At 40.7% G+C, this 20,407-nt stretch overlaps 1 protein-coding gene across 1 annotated transcript; it reads left to right on the top strand.

Moving 5' to 3' along the window:
- Nucleotides 1-11,963: 11,963 nt before the first annotated feature.
- Nucleotides 11,964-16,860, top strand: CD24 (CD24 molecule). Its single transcript, XM_062624683.1, has 2 exons — nucleotides 11,964-12,127; nucleotides 14,785-16,860. The coding sequence occupies exons 1-2, from the start codon at nucleotides 12,059-12,061 to the stop codon at nucleotides 14,968-14,970; spliced, it is 255 nt and encodes an 84-aa protein (XP_062480667.1). The 5' UTR covers nucleotides 11,964-12,058; the 3' UTR covers nucleotides 14,971-16,860.
- The last annotated feature ends 3,547 nt before the right edge of the window (nucleotides 16,861-20,407 follow it).

Here is a 20,407-nt window from a genome sequence, read left to right as displayed (position 1 = left end):
CCCAGTTCTGTGATATCTGATCAATGTCGGTGGGAATATAGCTGTTAGCTTTATAGCACTTTCCCCCCATATCTCTTGAAATACACATATCCTTATTAGGAGAGAAAACCAAAAAAAGGTTGGTAAGAGAAACTTTCTTGCATTTCTAGTGGCATGCAGTGAGTCAGAATAGAAATGAATGTCTCAACAGAGGGGATTCCCTGTGCAGAAATATTGTCTCCTCTGGGAGAGGAGGAACCCCACACCCAAATCCCAATAAAACCTCCTCAAGCCTAGCTCTGCATACACCCCATTCTTTTCAGAGCCTTTAGAATCTGATTTGCCTCATGTAGGATTAAAATCTTGCTCTAACTTTGCAAAGAGAGAAGGTAATTTACAGTAAACAAAGATGTAAGTATTAGTCTTTCTAGGTTAGTCTGATAGTATACATCTTTATTGCCTCTCATCTCAAAAGGCAAGGTAAAGAACATGCCTGAAGTCCCTCTGTCTTTTATATTCATCAAATATGATGACCTAGTGGTATCTTACAAAACCAGAAAGTAATCCACAAAGCAGAATAAGAAGGGCTACAATATGTACTCCACTTGTGTGAGGTCCTGGCAGCTTCCAACCTGGGTCATGAAGTGCATTTATTACTTACAAAAAAGGCAAAAATTAAGTATTATTATTTAGATTATTATGCAGTATTAATTACTCCTGAGTTACTTACATTAAATTGTGATTATAACCAAAACGTTCCGACGGGTGACCAGCCTGAAAGTCTCTTCCTGTACTTTGCCGTTAGATGGCAGTGCAGAGCTCCCTCTGCACGCAGCCGCCAGCTCAGGCTGCGCTCTCTGAGGCTTTGCTGAAACAGGCTGGTCAGCACAGAGGTCTCACAGGGGTGTTCTTTAAGCTGCTTTCAGGCGATTTGAAGCTTTATTTTATTTTATTTTATTTTATTTTATTTTATTTTATTTTATTTTATTTTATTTTATTTTATTTTATTTATTATGCCATTTTATGTGATTTTATTTTATTTCAAATCATATGACGCCTCAGCAACATACAGTGAAAAGTTTCAGCTTTGGTAAGAAGCAGTGATCAGTCACACCTGGCAGGTTAGTGGTGGTCTATGCATCCTTTTGAAGTTTGGGTGAGAAATTAGTCTGATGAAGATGTATTCGTCTTCCCATGGCTATTCTCATAGAACTGCTTCATTCCTTTTTTTTTTTTTCAGTGGAGTCACCTCCTGTCTAGGAAGGGTAATTCCTCTCTTGTTTATGGTTTTCATTTTGTGTATTTCAATATACTCCCTATGACATTCACGTACAAGGAGATTTGTCTTTTAGTTTTGATAGCTCAGAGAAAAAAAATCATGATAGCTTTTGACTTGTAGGTGGGAATCTGTAATTGGAAGTTCCCTCCCCACTGCCTAGGGTTTTTTGTTACCTTTATTTTCCTGCAAGGTAGGTCAAGTGACAGCAGTAGATCTGCTGACACTCATTCAATGTCAAAATAAAGCCATGTTGCCATTCCAGCCCTGTGAGTAGCTCTGACTAACGTTCTGCAATGCACATCTCACCAGATTACTTGTCACTGCAGATTTAACTTCAGCATTAGCTCATTGGAACCACATGCCTTTTAAATGACACTGCTTATTTCAAGGTGTACTGAGAAGGTTCAATGCATATTTATGCAGCCTGGGAAAACACAGTGTCCCTGTGTCAGCATCGCCTTTAAGTTTGTCCATATTAAGCTGAATAATGAGCGAAAGCTCCCTGACTGCTAATTCACCTCTTCCAGTGTCACACTTACTGTAGCTGCTCAGGTGTTCCCTTTTCTTAGTCCATAGTCTGGAGGCAATTTCTCTAGCTTGCTACTTGCATCCAATCCATGACCAAATAATCCCACCATCTCTTCCTCTAAAGCCCATCTCTTTCATGCAGCAGAAGCTCTTTTTCTAGCCCTTCCAGTGCTGTCTTTTCAGTGGGAACCCTGCTCTAAACTTCTCACACATTTACCCATATAATGTACTGTACCATTTTTACTATAAAACATTGTTTTTCTTCTCTTTAGGACACCTTTAATGTCTCCAGCCCCAATGAACACTGAAACTTGGCTCTGTCTCTCTCCATTTACCAACTCCTTATGATACCATTTCAACTCTTGCAGTAACAATCACATTGTGAACTTCTGTACACTTTCTTTTCTGCAGCCATACTGGCATCCTGCGCAGAGAATATCTTTCTAGAAGGCAGCAAGGTCTCACAAAGTACCTTTGCTTTCAGCCTACTTATTCCTTGAAAACTCATCTTTGACATTATAGTGGATAACTAGTAAGGTAAGGTGGGTAAGTTTCAGGTATGTAATGTGATTGTTTTACATTTCTTTAAGTGATATAGGTATATAACTTTCTTTAAGTGATATAGGTATATATCAGACAGAGATATAGGTATATAAAGTAACATTCTTTTCCCCCCTCCTCCCACCCTTTTCACTCTCTGACTAACTGCTATAATAGAAAGGAAATGGAGATGGGCAGTGCAGACTGCTCTGACCAGTGCTGAAGAAGCTGATAAAGGCCACCCTCATCGTGATGACCCATCTAAACCAGAAATACATAGCTGCCTTGCCAGTGAAAATCAGTGTTACATCAGTGGTTAAGCAAATGGGAGGACAACAGTGAGTAACTTCTTTCAGTCAGCCTGGTATTAAGCCTCAGAAATTAAAGGCTCTGCAGTTTCACTGCTAATTCTTCCACTCCCCACTTTGCTGAGAGGTTTGCAATGAGGTGTTCTTGTTTGTTTTTCCCCTCAGTTTCTTGTTTGTCAATTGTCTAAACCACTTTTTTTTTTTTTGTAGGAAAAGTTAGTTTTTCCTAAGACAGGCTTTCAGACTTTCATTCATTCTGTAGTGAACATGCTCAGGTCCAGATCCACTGTAGGATTTATCTAGGTACCACTAGCAGTGGTTGGCAAATGCAGTAAAAAGGAAAAGCAATCAATTAAGCATTTTTTATTTGAACCTTACTTATTAGCCATAGAACTATGAATTCCATGAGAAAACTTTAATTAGTTTGAATTATTTGTTTACTTCTGTTTCCTCTGTATTCTGCTCAAATTAATGTCTTTACTATTTAGAATATAATGTTCTCTAATTGATAGTAACTAATACAAGATATACTCAAGTCTAACGTAATTAATTTTCAATGAGGAAATTTAAATTTTCCTCCTAGATTTGTGTACAATTAAAGTTTGTTGGGTTTGCTAGGTTTTTTTAACTGGTTTGTGTCACGTTTGCTTTTAAAGGCAGAAAAAAGGCTGTTCAAAATATTTCATCTTCCATTGTGGCTAAGGGGCAAAGTTGCCTTGATTGGCACTTATAAACATTACTGCATTATGAAGGAAAAAATCATCTGTAGGTTTCAATACACTTTTGATATTAAAAAAGAAATAATATAATTAAAGATGCAGTAGAGAGGCTAGAATGTCAGAATAATCGTATTGCTCGGTGCCAAGGCTGTCTCGTCCTTTCACAGCTCCAGAGATATTAAAGATATGTAAGTCACAAGTCACACAGTAGGACGATCTGGGATGATCTGTCTCCCAGGGAAGTGTGTCCTTGCAACACTTGCTATTTAAACTCTCAATGTCCTCATCCCTGCAGCTTGCCTAATGATACCCTGTGACAAAGAGTTCACCATCTGAAAGATACATGAAGTCAACACTTAGTGATACACAATACATGTCTCTTTTCAGCAGTTCATCTTTTCAAATCGTAAACTGCTCCCTTTGTCTACTAAGAAATGGGAAGAAGAACTAATTGCTTTCTAGAACTTGTCCATTTATACATATTTTAATAATTTTTTGTTATTTTGTTTTCTAAAATAAACAGTTCCAACTCTCTGTTCCTGTTTGTCAGTTCTTTTGATGATTCATTCTCACTACCATGTTATCTTTGCCTGTCCTGTACTCAGACTAGAAAGTACCCAGAAAAGGTTACAAAAGAATAAGCCTTTCAGGATACCATGCCACAGTCATGACTAGGAATGAAATCTGAAACTGTATGGTCTGTAAGGCAGTTACCTTTTTATATATACTATCTTTTTGATACCTGTGGGTAAAAATCTGCCTTGTCTACTGCCAAAAAGATAGCAGTAGATAAAAATTAAGCAAACAGTAACAAAATATGGAAATGGAAGACTACTATATTCAAATTGCAAGATACAGATTTTCAACACTTCTCAAGAGAAGATAAGGACTCCCACTGTTATTAGAAAAAAAACATTGGTCTTGAAGTGTGTCAGAGAGAGAAGAAATCCCAACAGTCATAAACTAAAGATGATGGTTAAAATGACTAGTAAGGATGCAGAGATTTTCAATAAATGGTTTTCATTTGTTTAACCATAGAATCATACAATAGTTAGGGTTGGAAAGGACATTAAGATCATCTAGATCCACCCATACTGCCATGGGCAGAGATAGCTTATCCTAGACCACGTTGCCCAAGGCTCTGTCCAACCTGGCGTTGAACACTGCCAGGGAAGGAACATTTACCACTTCTTTGGGCAACTTATTACAGTGCCCCAGCACCCTCACAGTAAAGAATTTCTTCCTTGTATCTACCTGAACTTCCCCTGTTTAAATTTAAACTTGTTACCCCTTATCCTATCACTACAGTCCCTGATGAAGAGTCCCTGTCCTTGTAGGCCCCCTTCAGATATTGAAAGCCCCAGCTTTCTGAGCCTGTCTTCATACTGGAGGTGATCCAGTCCCCTGATCATCCTCATGGCCTTCCTCTGGACTTGTTCCAACAGTTCCATGTCCTTTTTATGTTGAGGACACCAGAACTGTACACAATACTCCAGGTGAGGTCTCATGAGTAGAGGGGCTCCTTTGACTTCCTGGCCAGGCTCCTTTTGATGCAGCCCAGGATACAGTTGGTTTCTGGGCTGCGAGCACACACTGAAGCCGGCTCATGTTCAGTTTGTCATCACCCAACACCCCAAAGTCCTTCTCCGCAGGGCTGCTCTGAATCTCCTTTCTGCCCAACCTGTAGCTGTGCCTGGGATTGCTCCAACCCAGGTGTAGGACCTTGCACTTGACATGATTAAACTTCCTAAGGCTGGCATCAGCCCACCTCACAAGTATGTCAAGCTCCCTCTGGATGGCATTCCTTCCCTCCAGCGTATCAACCGAACCACACAGCTTGGTGTCATCAGCAAACTTGCTGAGGGCACACTCAATCCCACTGTCCATGTCAGCGATGAAGATGTTGAACAAGACCGGTCCTAACACTGATCCCTGAGGGACACCACTCGTTACTGGTCTCCAGCCGGGCATTGAGCCATTGACCACAACTCTTTGTGTGTGACCATCCAGCCAGTTCTTTATCCACTGAGTGGTCCATCCATCAAATTGATGTCTCTCCAATTTAGAGACAAGGATGTCGTGTGGGACAGGGCCGAACGCTTTACACAAGTCCAGGTAGATGACATCAACTGCTCTACCCCTGTCCATCAGTTCTGTAGCCCCATCACAGAAGGCCCCCAAAGTGGTCAGACAGGGTTCCCCCTTAGTGAAACCATGTTGGCTGTCATGAACCCCCTCATTGTTTTTCATGTGCCTTAGCATGCCTTCCAGGAGAATCTGCTCCAAGATTTTGCCAGGCACAGAGGTGAGACTGACTGGTCTGTAATTCCCTGGATCATCCATTTTCCCCTTCTTGAAAATGGGGGTTATATTTCCCTTTTTCCAGTTGTCAGGAACTTCATCTGACTGCCATGATTTTTCAAATATGATGGACAGTGGCTTAACAACTTAATTCCCCAGCATCTTCAGGACCTGCAGATGGATTTCATCAGGTCCCATGGACTTGTGCACATTCAGGTTCTTAAGATGATCTTGAACCTGATCCTCTCCTACAGTGGGCGCAAGGTCTTCATTCTCACAGTCCCTGCATCTGCCTTCCAAGACTTGAGTGGTGTGGTCAGAGCACTTGCAGGTGAAGACTGAGGCAAAGAAGCCATTGAGAACTACAGCCTTCTCCAAATCCAGGGTAGCCAGTTCTCCCAATAGCTTCCAGAGAGGGCCCGCATTATCCTTATTCTGTCTTTTGCTTACAACATACCTATAGAAGTCCTTAATGTTATCTTTGATATCCCTGGTCAGACTCAATTCTAATTGGGCCTTAGCTTTCCTGACCTGATCCCTAACTTCCTGGACAATATCCCTGTATTCTCCCCAGGCTGCCTTCCTTGCTTCTACCTTCCATAAGCTTCTTTTTCCTTCTAAGTTTTCTCAGCAGTTCCTTATCCATCCATGGAGGCCTCCTGGTCTTCTTGCCCCATTGGAAAATGAGCAGAGTGAAATAGCAGTGTAATATCAGGGTAACTACTTTTTCATCCACTGGTGAGAGAGGTAATGCAGAATATCACAGCCACTGGGAAAAATCAGGTACTTACATAGATAGTGCTCAAGCTAATGGCAAGAAAAAGGTGGTTCCACTAATTGCAACCAGTAATAAATCTTATCATAGAAGTAAAATAAAAATTCAAGAAGATGGTGAAAGGGCTAACATTGCACTGTTGTTCAAGAAATGGAGTGAGATAATCTCAAAATTACATCAGACCACGAATGTTACAAAGCTGCTGCTGCTGCAAAATGAGAGACATTTCTTTCTAAGCTGCATCTACAGAGTAGTTGCATGCTGAACTGTTGGCTTGAGTGGAGTGTGCTACTTCAGACAATATGATCTGATGAAGACAGATTTGAGAATGTATAAAGGCAAGAGGCAAAAAGGCATAGAAATTCTATGAAATAAGGTTGAAGAAACAATATCTGTTCCTCAAAATAAGGGAAAATAGAAGTGGCAAATGTCTGAGCTACTAGTCGACACTCTTTTGATTGTCAGTGAAGAGAAGAAGGCATCTCCAGGATGTGATTAATCTGTTTCACATGTTTATGTTGAAATGAGATGAATTACATCATAGAAGCACTCACTTCCCTTCCAAGGGAAGCACTCACTTCCCCCACCAAGGATTTCCAAAGAGACTCATTTAGATGTAGACAGCTGCTATCATGTCACCCTTCTTTCCTTCTCTCAGTGTGAAGTGCTTGATATGTTTTCAACTGGTAAACCGTTTGTGATATATCTGACCATCATTATTATCTGTGTACTTTAACATGGCAATGTAATAAACCATTACTTTAAATCTGCAGCAAAGAAGACTTTGTATTAAGAGAATTATTCTGCAAAGATAGTTTGACAAAGAAACAGGAGGCCTATGAACTATGGAATACCGTTCACTGATTTTGCCCTGAGAATTATGTTTTAACCTGCATCAGATCAGAAGACACAGAAAATTGCTTTTGATCATTTTTACTTCTGCATGTCCATAGACCTGTTATCTGACATTATGCCTCAGGAGTTGAAGGAAAGCCTGTCTTAATTTTGTCCCATACCAAGTAGCATGATCTCAAACAATTCCTGAGCATGATTCAGGGGTTGGTTCAGGCCACGGACAACTACCCACCAATAGGCAATTCAGAGTCAGCCTCCATTTTCTGGAGGCTGGAAGAGTTTAATAGTATGGGCATGGCTAGGCATGTCAGTTGGCCTCAAGGACAAAGAGCAGGCTCTGCTACCATTTAATTTGTATTGATGTCACCCAAGAGTTTGCTTGACTTAGGGAGAAAGGTGTGCTTTCAAGCAGATCTGAAGCCACACCTAATTGTGTAAGCTGACACCATCCCTTGAAGGCTACCCAGAAATCAAAAGATCCATGGGTATTAGGGTGGCAACTCTTAAACATTTCTTCTTGAGACTATTTCTGGAATCACAGTTTCCCTTCTGCTCAAATTTCCGGGTTTATGATTCCAGGACTTTGTTTGCTTCCATAACCATACACCTCTAAATTAGGCCAGTCTAATGCTTTTTGCCTCAGATTGGCATAGAAGGGAAACTGACACTATTAGAACCCTGGTGTAATCAGAGTCTGGATTGTGGCAGCAGGGCCCACATCTGAAGATATGTATAGTTGAATCCAGTCAGCGTTTGTTATCAAGTGGAGATTGACAGTACAACCCATCATACCTTCCATTAAAATCTCTACTAACATAAATTTAATATAAGCTTTCCACTGGAAGAAGGAATGTAATCCTCAATACATATTCCAAGTTCTTACCCAAGACACATGTCAAAGAGCTTTGTCCAGTTGTCTAAAATCAGTTTCAACTTGCCAGTTCCCACAGTATTTCAGTCTTGTTCTGCAATGATAGTGGAAGTGCAAATGTAAAGAAGGGTGCTTCAAAAAATCCATCAAATTTTGATTATATGGCTGGAGCTTTGATGCTTCTAAAGACTAAACAAGTAGCAGGACAAGGGCCAGCCTAACTTGTGAAAAGATGGTGTTCCTATGTATTAGGAAATATTGTCCTGTGAGTTTCTCAAGGCAAAATCCAATATAGCAAAAGCAGACATCAAGGAAACTTACCACCAGATGTTGTCAGCATAGATCAGCACACATGGGCTAATATGTGCAAAGCTGGATTTCAAAGCTGTCCCTTGGAAAAAGATCGTGTTCTAACATGTAAATGCTACTGCTAAACCCAGGACAATAACATTCACATATGGGCATTAAATAACTAAAATAACTCATAATATGACACAGGTGAGTACTATTTAAAATATTTAAGTTTAAATGGATTGATACTGGCAGCTAAAAGGCACAAGTAAATTAATGGTTCAGTCACAATCAGTTCTCATGAATTCCACTCAGTGCTCTGACTATATTTATTTTGCTAAAGCTTGTTCAAATTTAAATACTTTAGTTATATGTCTCTGCTTCCTTTTACAGACAATCAGGGTGTCTTTTTCCTGCCAGTCATTTTAGCTAATCTTGTTTGCTAATGCATTATACATAGCAGCACAAGTTTTGCTTCTCATCACTAGATTGAAAGTTAGGCCTATTGCAAAATTCAGTTGACTTAAAAGTCACCAGTGGAATATACAGCTGAAATTACATTTAACTCAAAAGATCAAAGTAATTTTCTCCCTTCTCTTTGGTAAGCTTTCTCATTAAATATTATGTGTTTAACTGTGGAAGGTGCTGAGTACTAATTGGACCCAGAGAAAAATAAAGGAAGCAAAACAATGGGAATTTAACAATAATATTTAACACTGTATCTTGGCATCATGAGAGTACTTAGAGCACATTGCTGTCAAAGGATGTTTGATTGACAGAGTATATGGTCTTTTATGACAGAAAAAAAAACCGTAAGTGCCTTTTGGCCACCAGATAGCAGTGCTTCACTTTATACAGTTCTCAACTCAATTACAGTGTTTCTTGCCTCGTAGAAAAATCTATATATTGGATCCTGGTCTCTTGCACAGATACATCTTTTGCAGACTTCATTATAGACTTCAGATGAAAAAAAAGTAAAGATTTTGGAATTAGGAGTGCAGGTGATTTATGTGTTCAGGAGGAATCAAGAATATTGCAGCTTTCCTGAATGGAGAGAGTTGCTTGTAGAAATCTAATGGAGCTTAGGCATTATAATTCTATTTTCCAATGACAAAAGTTTCAAAGAAAGTCTTGGGCTTAACATATTTTTAGCACTTCTCCCTTGCTGCCAGTACATTTCCTTATTTGCATTAGAATTTGAGGAATAGTTCAGAGAGGTATGGTTTATAGCCTCAGAACATAAACTTAACATTGTTTTATTATTTCAGTTAATTTATCATCCCTGCCAAATATTTTAAAGACTCTGTGTTTTTCTTCAGTTTTAAATAAAGGAACAGACTTTATAAGATTTTTAGAAAAAAAAAAAAATCTCCATTTTTCACTGAAACTTGTAAAAAGGCCAAAAGTGGAATATTCTAATATAATAATATTAATAATAAGCAGTTGTATAATGCTGTGTGGTTCATGTCACCTTACAAGAACCATGCATCATCCTAATTTTTTATTGATGCAGTTCTAAACCTCAGGTGAGGTGCACTGGGTAGAGTGAATGGGAAAGGCTCTCTGATAGTTATTCCCTTATTCTCACTTGTCCCAGTTTTGACATTAACATGTCTCAGCTGCTGCTTTAACCTGCAGCAGCCAGTTATGATCCTGACAGGAGTGTGCAACAGGAGGGTGCAACAGCAGTATAGCTTCCTTTTCTCCCAAACAAGGAGGAGAGAGATTATAATGGAAACCATCTCTGTCAGCTTTACACTAGAATATTCTTTGCTCGGGCTATTTTAGAGCCCTAACTAGATTTCCTTACTTTTGTAGCTCCACCAGGGGACCCAGTGTCAGAATGGCATGAGCCCTCACTTTGTTTGATTGACGTGACTTCTCTCACAGGGAATTTCACTTTTCTCTAGCATTAGGCATGTCTACCGAGTGAAAAGGTGATCTTCCGTCCCGTTTGTGATTTCATTTAACTGTGACAACTCTAGCAAACTCTTTGTAAGGAGAAGTAGTGACAGGAATGTTTTCAGCTTTGTCACCCATCTCTTATTTTAGGCCATCACAATTTCCTTTTTTCTCTTCATATATAGTCGTGAAAACCCATCTTCTGGTAACCATCTTAGAGCAAACAGCCAGCAAGTATTCAGAGATGTAGGACCTTCAATTTGATGACTATTCCTATAGCTATTCTGTAGATAGACTATGTCTCTAATAGGAAATTGATGGGAAAATGTCACTTCAGGAGTGCATTAGGCTTAGTGTAGCTCTCAGAAGGTCTTTCATTTTGGTATGGAACAAGGATTGCTATCTTGGGTGGTACAGCTCGCAAAATGCCTTTATTCCTGGAAAACCAAAATTGCTATAGCTTTGTCAGGCATTCTGAAGCAATTAATGTGCGGCTGGCTTTAGAGTGATATATTTTTTCCTAACACAAGTCCCAGCATTTGGTCCTTGCCCTTGTTTCCTGTGCCTTGGGACCCAGTTCTATCACCGTCCTTAGAAACTCTCAAAAAGCAGTCCTGCCCCTGGAGATGGCAAATGAGTTAAGCAGTGCTGAACCTGGATATCTCTTCACACTTTGTTCTGAGATAAACATGAACACATCCAAATCTAAAATCCATTGATTAGTCTGAGCTACCAGGACATCTTTTAAACGGAAAGAACTGCTTTGTCACAATAAGATCAGCACATCAGTGTCTCTTTTTTGCAGTTTATACAGCAGACACAAATATTTTTACTAATTTGGCTGTACGCTGAAACACCTGACTGATTGGTGAGACACTGGCACAATCTATTGTCTATTAAGGGAGGAGATACTATTTAACTGTAGTGTTCACTGTGCCAGAAGCTAGAACCTTAAATACACAGAGGCTGGCAGAACTGTTCCACTTGTTACACAGGTTTCCTACTCTTTAAGAAACAATGGTAACAATGAAATATTTAGATCCAGAGAGTGCTTTTAATTGCAACCTGTGGTTTGAAGTCTGAGAACCAATGGTAAGGCAGCTTGGAACGAGATAGGATCTGAACTCCTCAGCCTTTCACCCACTGTCCCCATCAACTGGAAATACTTACAGCCGTCCTTACCTTTCCTTCTCTCTCATGATTTGATATTAATTTATTTTTTCAATGAAAATGCTTCATGTTTCTACAAACGGAAGACTTTCTCAAGAGTGACTGCAACCCAACGTCTGCAGCCCTGTGCCAGCCCCTCCGTACCAGAAACGAAACGCCGGCGCTAGACAAAGGCACCACCGCCCGTCACACCTAGACGGGGGGTACCAAGCCTGGCGGGTCTGCCGAAGGCAGGGAAAGAGAACGGCTGGCACTGCCCTGCAGGCGCTGCCCCAGCGTCCCGGCCCCGGGAGGGGAAGAGGAGCCCCAGGGGGTGCGGGGACTCGCGGGGCGGGGGCAGAAGTGTGGGGAGGAGAAGGGGGAGGGGAAGGAGGAGGGGGTAGGCGGTGGCGGGGCGTCACGAGAGCCCGCGCTGCCGTTAAAAGGCCGGGCGCGGCCGAGGGGCGCATCCCTCTCGCCTGCAGCCACAGCGGCAGGAGCTGTAGCAGGCGCACCGGCAGCGCGGCAGGACAGCAGCAGCAGCAGCAGCAGCAGACGGACATGGGGACGGCGCTGGCGGCGCGGCTCGGCCTGGGGCTCCTGCTCTTGGCCCTCCTCCTCCCCACGCAGGTGAGCCCCGGAGCGGCTCCTCGCTTCCCCGCCGGCGCGAGTGCGAGAGGCGAGGGAGCGGCCACGCCGAGACCCTCCCGCAGGCTCCCGGCACCGCGGCGGTGGCCCCAGGACCGGGTTGGGGCGGGTTTCGCCTGAGGGGCCGCTGGGCTGGCGGCCGTTAGGGGTTGCTGCCGCCATCCCGCCGCCCGGGCCCCCCGCAGCGGTGCCCTGCCGAGCGGCTCCTCCGCCTCCGCCCAGGCGGGGAAGCGAGCCCGGGCAGCAGCGGCTGGCGAGGGGCCGCGGGGCTCGTCCCGCAGCCCTCCCGGCGGCAGGAACGGGCTCGGGCGGGCGGTGGGTACGTGCCCAGTGCCCCGAGATGGCGATGCCGGGTTACCCCCGTCAGAACAAAACCAAAAACCCCAGAAGAAGTTGGAGTTGGCCGCCTTTCTTTCCCTCGGATCTTCGAGGGAAAGCCTCGGGGAGCAGCGTTAATCCCCCCGCTCCCGGTGATAAGAAGAGGAACGATCCACCGAAACCTAAGTTAGCTCCGTAAGGGCAGCAGCACCCTGCTCAGAATCTCCCCGCACCGTATGGGGCTTTGGATCCTGTTCTAGGGTCATGGCGGGTGCGGGAGGTTTGGGATCTTGAGGCTAAGACAGTAGCCTCTTGCTGATGGGCTGGCCAAGTTTTACCCTTGCTGCAAAGGTAATGAATGCAGTAGCGATTTGGCTTTCTGTAAGCAGTCAAGCCAAGCGGGGCTACCAACTACCGCATCCATGTGTAGAGGCCACCTTTTGAAAAAGGTCCGTTTTGCGGTATCAGAAAAATAAATAGCAAAGTAATTCCTTCGCTGGAGGTTGCTTTAAATATTCCCCCCCCCCCAACCTCCCCTCTTTGTTTGTAAGGAAGGGCTTTATCCCTTCTCCATTGCGCTCAGTGGAGTCTTGCCGTGATGAGAGCAGGATCACACCCTTTGAGTTACCAGTACTTGTCACATGCACGTTAAGAAGATCTGCAAGGATTCTATCTACCATAGGACTGTGGAACTTGGATCTAAGCCCTGCCACTTCCACAGTAAAAAAACCTAAAAAATTAAAAAAAAAAAATCGATAAACTGGGTTTTCTGTTTAAAATTAAGAAAACAAAGTGGGAAACGGCAGTGGAGACTTTGTATAAGGACCAAAAGAATTCCACGGCGGGTTGGGACCTGTCTGGTATCCAGCTTGTAGGTTATTAACACTGCAATTCATTATTGATCACTTTTGGGCTGGTTTCAACAGAAACTTCCACACAGAGATTTTTTTTTTTTAATCCTGCAGTGCTAAATTGCTTCCAGCATGTGGCCAGTTGCCAAAACCCCAAACTACCAAAAGCCTTACACCATTCTGGTGTTTTTCTATTTCATGCTTATTTATTTATTCCCATGTAGAAAATAATTAAAGAAAATGCTCATGAAATTTTCCAGTAAATTTAACATTGATTTCATGGCTTCAGTGTTGAGGAACTGTAATTTATTTTTTCTGCTAGAGAAAATTAATTTTCTCAGTAACACTAGAAATATGAGACAATAAAGACACCTTTTATGGAAAGTATTATTTATTAAAGTAGTTTTTATTGGGGTTTTTGTTGTTTTTTTTTTTTTAAAGAAATCTGGGTTTACTTCAGCTAACTCTTATCAGAGCTTGCCAGAATGCTCTGGTGTAATACAAGTTTGCTGCCACAGAGCTGCTGACACCAAGCTTGCTGTATTGTGCTCATTTTGGGGGATTCTTGCCCTTGTTTTTTCACCCTCGTGTACCACATGCATTCTTCCACTGGAAGAAAAGAGCATGTTAGATTAACTTTGAAAGTTTTCCTGTGTATGTGTAGGAAATAGCCTGGTACTGAAGTTACATAGGGTGTATTTTATGTTCTATCACTATAATGCAGAGTTATGGGAAGGAATTGTTTTTGTTGTTGTAAGCTTGCTTTCTGTCAGCATTTTTTAAATTTGCTATTATTATATGCTATCCACCGCATTCTTTATGCGTGTGCTCTAGCATGCAGATAGGTTATGGTTTAATCAGTGCAGCTCCATTGTTCTAAGTTCTGCAGTTTGGTACTACCACAGCAAGATAAGAATCAAGAGAGGCTGAGATATAAAGTCCATTTACAAACCCCACTATTGCTTGAAAGCAATCCCCAAACCAGGCCCAGAAACGGTAGCAATGGAAAACAAAACCAGTATTTGCTTATATTTTTGTTTGTGGTTTAGTCTGCAGAGGCAATGAATTCATACAGTTGTCCAAAAGTCTTTTCATAGTAAGATTTGTATTTGCATAGCTTTACATTTGCCTTTTTTTTTTTTCTTTTTCAGTGTGAGTTTTTTCTGAAACCTGCTTCTCTAGGTCTAACTTTTGATTTAGGGCAGGATTTTGACAAAGTGGTAGTTACGTAACATCAGAAAAACACTTAGAAAAATGTTAGATTTAATTCTTTAATAATGCCACGCATGCATTTCAAAATGTCTTTGTCCTTAATGGCACAATGAGAGGCATGAGCAATTGTGTTTATCGTATCTGAGTACTGTGACTGGGTGGTGCTACACATTGTTCATTACTACTAATTTTTCTTCTGATTTAAGAAAAAAAAAGAAAGCCCCCTTTTTGTTACTACTTTTCCCCCTTGCATTCTAGATTTACTGCGATGCCAATGGAACAAGTCCAACACCTTCAAACAATTCTTCAGCAAGTTCCACTTACCTGTCAGCTGTCACAAATTCACTGAACAATACCACCACTCAGGGACATGGAAATTCCCTTCACTCAACCACAAGTCTTCTTTTCATTCTCTCAGTTTCTCTTCTGTATTTTTGCTGTTAAGAAACTCTGGCATGGAAATGGCTACCACTCCCACCCAGTTTCCTGAACCATCTGAGATGGCTAGATCTCTGACCCAGCATGAAAATAAACCAGACCAAACTCCGCATCAAACCAGTTTGGTTCCACTCCATACTCAAATTAGTACCAGTCTGATCTAGAGAAGCACTCAGTATTCTGACTTTCCAAAGCTGACCAGTGTGAAAGACCAACTTCAGCAAGAGGGTAAAATGATGAGCTCTTCTACCAAATGAGTTGGAATTTGAAACACAAGATGGAAGCAAAAAGAGACAGTATTGACACCCCCTGATTTAAAGCTGAGAAGAAATGCAGTATCTTATAATAAGGATGGATGATAACCATTCAGCCTTTTTTCTTGGTGGAATGTTATTTACCATTGAGAATGAGAATTTGAAGAGATTTTATTTTTCATTTAAATGTTGAAGTCGACAGGCTCATATAACCACTAGAAAACACAGAAAAGCTCTAATGGTTCTGTTTCTTGCAGAGCCTATATTGTTATGACCTATGTGTAGTAGGATATATGCAAAAGAAACAAAATATCAGTGAGAAGGATTTCTTCTATAATTCATTTGAATGAAATGGTTACAAGGCTAAAATGGATTACCAAATTTGTGTTAGAATCCCCTTTATTTAACCTCTGAGTCCTAATCAAATGGCTAGCTGTGCAGGGCTAGTTTTGAAATGACTAAAGCCTATTGGTTTTTGTCACAGTTGAATTATTTACAGTAGAAATTTGAATTTGATATTTTATTTAAATTGTTTTCATATTAAACCATATGTGCCAGAAAAATGAGGTGTGGGAACACTGGGAAAAGTACCAGGAGCTTTTTGTAAGCTAAGTTCAGACAAAACCAGAAAAAAGTCAAAGAATAAATATCTCCTTTTTCCCCAATTTCTCCTCCCAAGTTCTACAAATTGTGTAAGGTCTTTTTGCTCCTGGAGCTTTCCTTAATTATGAAGGATTTATGGATTCTCCTGAGTAATGTTCTAGTGTTGCTTTTTTTTTTTTTTTGGCACAAGGTGAATAACTTGCTGGTTTTTGGTTTTGTTTGGGTTTTGTTTTTTTTTTTTGTTCTGAAGAGTTTTAATTGTGGTAGTTTACTTTAAACATGGGCTAATATTTGTGCGGGGGGAGAAGGAATGGGGAAAGGAGAGCAAACCGCCAAAAATAAGAAATTAAATGAGCAGGTGTTTGGAATATGAAGACTGGAATCTTAATTTAATCAGTGAATTTAAAAGTTACCTTTGTAAATACTACTTTTTAAAGATTTTCTGAATCAAAATTGCTACACTTGCACAGATCGTTTCTGTATCATCCAACACTTTAGATAATAGAATCTGGTACTTGATCAGGGCAAGCGTTGTTGAGGAGGTTCAACTGCCTTGATGGTAAAACCTTGTCAGAAAAAAATGAATAATGTTGATATGATCACATGTGAGTATACATGACCACATTGCTGTGTACAGATAGATATTGTGGTATAAGATCATGGCAAACATGGGTGGCTCTTGAATTACCTTTTCTTTTTTAAGACACACATCTCTCAGTTACATTACCACCAACCCAGAATATCACATCTTAATAGCGAACTAACACAAATTCATGTCAGAGAACATGGACATTTCCTTATGCTTATCATTTGTATCCAGTAAAATGTTAATGATTGTATTTTTGTGTTTGTGTAATTATGCTTTGATTTATTAGCTACTGATTTTCATTGGAAAAAAACTGTAAATAAACCAGTGGACAGGCAATGCATTCTAGATACACTTCCAGACACTTCTACGAAAACCTGTAAGTTGCCTGCTTAAAGTGAATGAACTGTTAAGCAAGATGGTAAATGTGATTAAAAACCTCAAGGTCTAGAACTGCTGAAGTGTACTTAGTTTTATTTCTCTGTGAGGTTTAGCGACACTGGGAGTCTGGATTCTGCTTTCAAACCAGTGAGTGAGATTTGATTAACATCTCTAGTAACTGTAATAAGATTTCTATACTTACTACAGCCTCTTTACTTTCAAGCTGTCTTAATCTTTCATTTTAGATAAACAGCAGGTAAAGAGTTTTCCTTTATTTCTTAATGTGGCAATGAGTTATTTTTTTCTTATGATAGCTATTTTTCACTTTCCAGTTATCAAACATGTGAATTAACTGTTTGAGGTTTCTGTCTCCCACAGACCATAGTAATATCATAAGATATCCTCATAATACAGGTTTCACCATGCTCGATGAAGGACAGAGTGGAAGAGGTAGGAACATGTGTAGTATTTTGCTGAAAAGCAAAAATCACCTGCATGAGAATTCAAAACCAAATAGTTTCAGTTCATAACATTCCAAAACCGTGCTTTTGTTGTTTTCCAGGTATGCTACTTTCTAACAACCCTTAAAGGCCCAATGCTATTCTGAGTGGTTATCTTTACTCCCTGGCTGTGGAGAAAAGCATTTAAAAGTGCCTTGCTGCTTAGGCAGGCTGCACAACAGTCTGCATTTGTCAGTGGGAAAGAGGCCCCTGGAGAGGCCTCCCAAGGCCAAGGCTGTGGAGGGAATGCAGCACGGCAGGTCTTTGATTGTGTTCCTTTACTTTTCCAGTAGGCTGAGCAAACGCGAGGAGCAGGATGAGTTTATCAAAGCTGGCTGTTTGAATAAATCTTGGAATGCGCAGGGAGTATAGGAGCACATTGTTCCTTTGTTTAGCTTCCCTGTGAGTGCTCCAGAAGAAAGCATGAAGATAACCAACCATTACCTGTCCTGTATCTTTTTTTTTATTAAAATAAAAATCCAAAACTGAAAATTGAGAGACTCTCCAAAAAGAGACAGGCTTTTTTAAGCCTCTGGAGTGTTTGAGGTTTTCACCAGTCCAGATGAATGATATAAAGAAACAATCTGGCAACTTTGTTCCATTCACAAAACAATGGGATCAGTGATGAAGAAATCTACCCAGGGAAAAAGGACATGATGGATTTATGTAACAAAATGGGAAGGCGGGAGGGAGGGGAGAAGAATGGAGCCTACACACTTCACAACTACTTAATTTTTTAAAATGACACCTATAAGAACTGGAGCCAGCACTTAACCTATGCCTCTCACCTTCATGAGTCTGTCCAGCTGGAGTGTGTCTGGATAACGTACATTGCAATGACTCTGAAACAATTCTGCTTCTGTCTGATGCATGGCACTGCTTTTGTTGTAAACATACGCTTGCCACGTATGTACTGAATAAAGCATAGTGTTGTTATTTGAATGAAATAGTCTAAAATGAGCACTTAGAATTTGTGTGCAGCCTACTACTGTTCCTTCCTTCACAACATCATATTCTGAACAGCCCTTTAGTTTTTTCAAATTGCAGTTTTCAGCTGGTTTAGAAATCTGCAGGGACTTTGAATGAACAACTTCCATTCAACAAGAAGACTCCACAAGGTGAGGTATTTTGGGCCGGATCCAATGCTGTCATACCCATAAGCTTCTGCTCGTGGCTTCCTTGTTTTCAGTAAGATGAAATCACGTGCCCTGAACCTTTCTATCCATGTGTGAAAGGCAGTGTGCATGGCGCTGCTGTGTTATGCTAAGAACAGCCCTACGTTCTCTTTGTGGAGACGTGACATTTTTCATGCCTCAATAAATGACTATTAAAATGAACACAGGGCTATTCTGACAAGGCATTCACAGGTTTTAGCCTAATCCCTCAAACATTTAGGATTTACCTGTACAATGCAAATGCTCTCACGCTAGTTCAAGACAGCAGTATACTTCCTAACGTCATTAGTACAATATTTTGTATGGAGTAATTTCTCCTGAGAGTAGTTCTTACACCACCCATTGGCCTGCGGAAGGGCTCATGAGAAGGAGTGCTTGGAAGACCAGGTTTTTTTTGTGCCTCTTTCCAAGTCAGCATTTCCCTGCACTCAGGTTACATCAGTCTCCACAGCAGACCTCACAATGACACCTTGTACCTGAAAGCGAGGATGTATATAAACATGCATACCTTGGAGGCAGTTCAGAGTGATTTGCATTTTGTGTGCATTCAGGCTTCATAGGGATTTGATTTCCCATACATGACTGAAATGATTTAGACAGCAGGCTTTATCATCCAGCAACTTAATTGTAATGGATACAATTGGGAACATTTCTTGGTTTTGTATTAACGATAACTTTGAAACAGGATCTATCAGCTCCACCTCTGAACAGCACAAAGCTCTTCATTACAGAGAACATGTTACATTTTATGCACTGTACAGGTGTACTGTGCCCCAACAGATAAAGGTGGTTATTTTAAATTCATCGCTTTACTTGCAGCAGTTTAAAGAGCAGTACTAGGCTTCTGCAAGACGTGCTTTAAGATGCAATGTTTTCATCATTATGCAGTAGCCTTGGGAAAGATACTTGATCCTTACTTTGGTTATCAGCCTTCAGTTTTCCAAGAGAAGCCCTCACCATTCTGCTCATGAATGCATAATTGCTCTGGTTTAGTCTTCATCAAAATGTCCAGAATGAATGGCCTGGAGCTGAAGAAACATGATCAATTTGATACAGCCCAACCAAAATCCTAAACGAATGAAATCTCATCTGTGAACGGTCATTCAATTCTCTCTTGAATCCAGCAGTACTCCCTGCAATGTATGTGCTACAAATACATGAATAAAACATTTTCAAACTTTTCAGAAGCAACCCGAGACTCTTTTATGCATTCAGCTTAGCAGGAGCTATGCTTTAACAACTGATGGGTGTACAATATAAAAATTGAGCACGCAGCAGAATTAAATCGTGGTAGCTTGGTTTTGCTGCATAAACTGAATGATCACATTCCACCAAAATCTCTCCTGAATGACCTAGTGTGGAAAGTATTCTTTATGTGGCACAAATTATTAAAGGAAGCAACGCCTCTGTGAAGCGATTGTTCTGTTTCCCTCTTTTCAACAACTCTCATTGTAAACACAGCGTGGACTTTTTTCAGATTGCTTACTGTGCATAATGTGGACTTAAAGTCTGTGTTCATTACACTGAATATGTAAACTTCACTTGGCAAATGCTGTATATATTTTTTTCTACTGAATTAGGTAAAATGCAAATGGTTTTGAGAGATAAGACTGAACTTTTAGACCAGAGAGATACATATGCCAAAGTACAGTTACAAATGCATATACTCTGATTGATTAGACTAGTAGGATTCAGAACTGATTGAGTACCTACAACTAATTATAGCAATTTGAGCCATAATAACAAGGATTAAAAAACAATTTTAAAATTGGTAGAAACCATGGTTTGAGGACCCTCATTGCTTTAGGAGTCACAGTGAATTTTCTCTGCAAGCAGATTACCTGGTAGTTTTTTAGTTACTAAGGCAGTCTGAGGTATGTTAATAGCATGAAAATGGACTTCACAGAATCATAAAATATGATACAGAACACAGACGTGATGGAG

Source organism: Pezoporus occidentalis, unplaced genomic scaffold (genome assembly GCF_034315485.1).
Source record: "Pezoporus occidentalis ecotype Australia unplaced genomic scaffold, CSIRO_AGI_Poc_V1 ctg109, whole genome shotgun sequence".
In the NCBI taxonomy this organism is placed as follows: Eukaryota; Metazoa; Chordata; class Aves; order Psittaciformes; family Psittacidae; genus Pezoporus; species Pezoporus occidentalis.
The sequence above is the reverse complement of the archived record's forward strand: the minus strand, read 5'-3'. Positions and strand labels throughout refer to the sequence as shown.

What these genes read in the sequence shown, in the direction of transcription:
- CD24 (XM_062624683.1), top strand. Translation starts at nt 12,059, where the DNA reads ATGGGGACGGCGCTGGCGGCGCGGCTCGGCCTGGGGCTCCTGCTCTTG. An exon ending in CCCTCCTCCTCCCCACGCAG is followed by an intron (nt 12,128 to 14,784) that starts GTGAGCCCCGGA and finishes CTTGCATTCTAG; the next exon opens with ATTTACTGCGATGCCAATGG.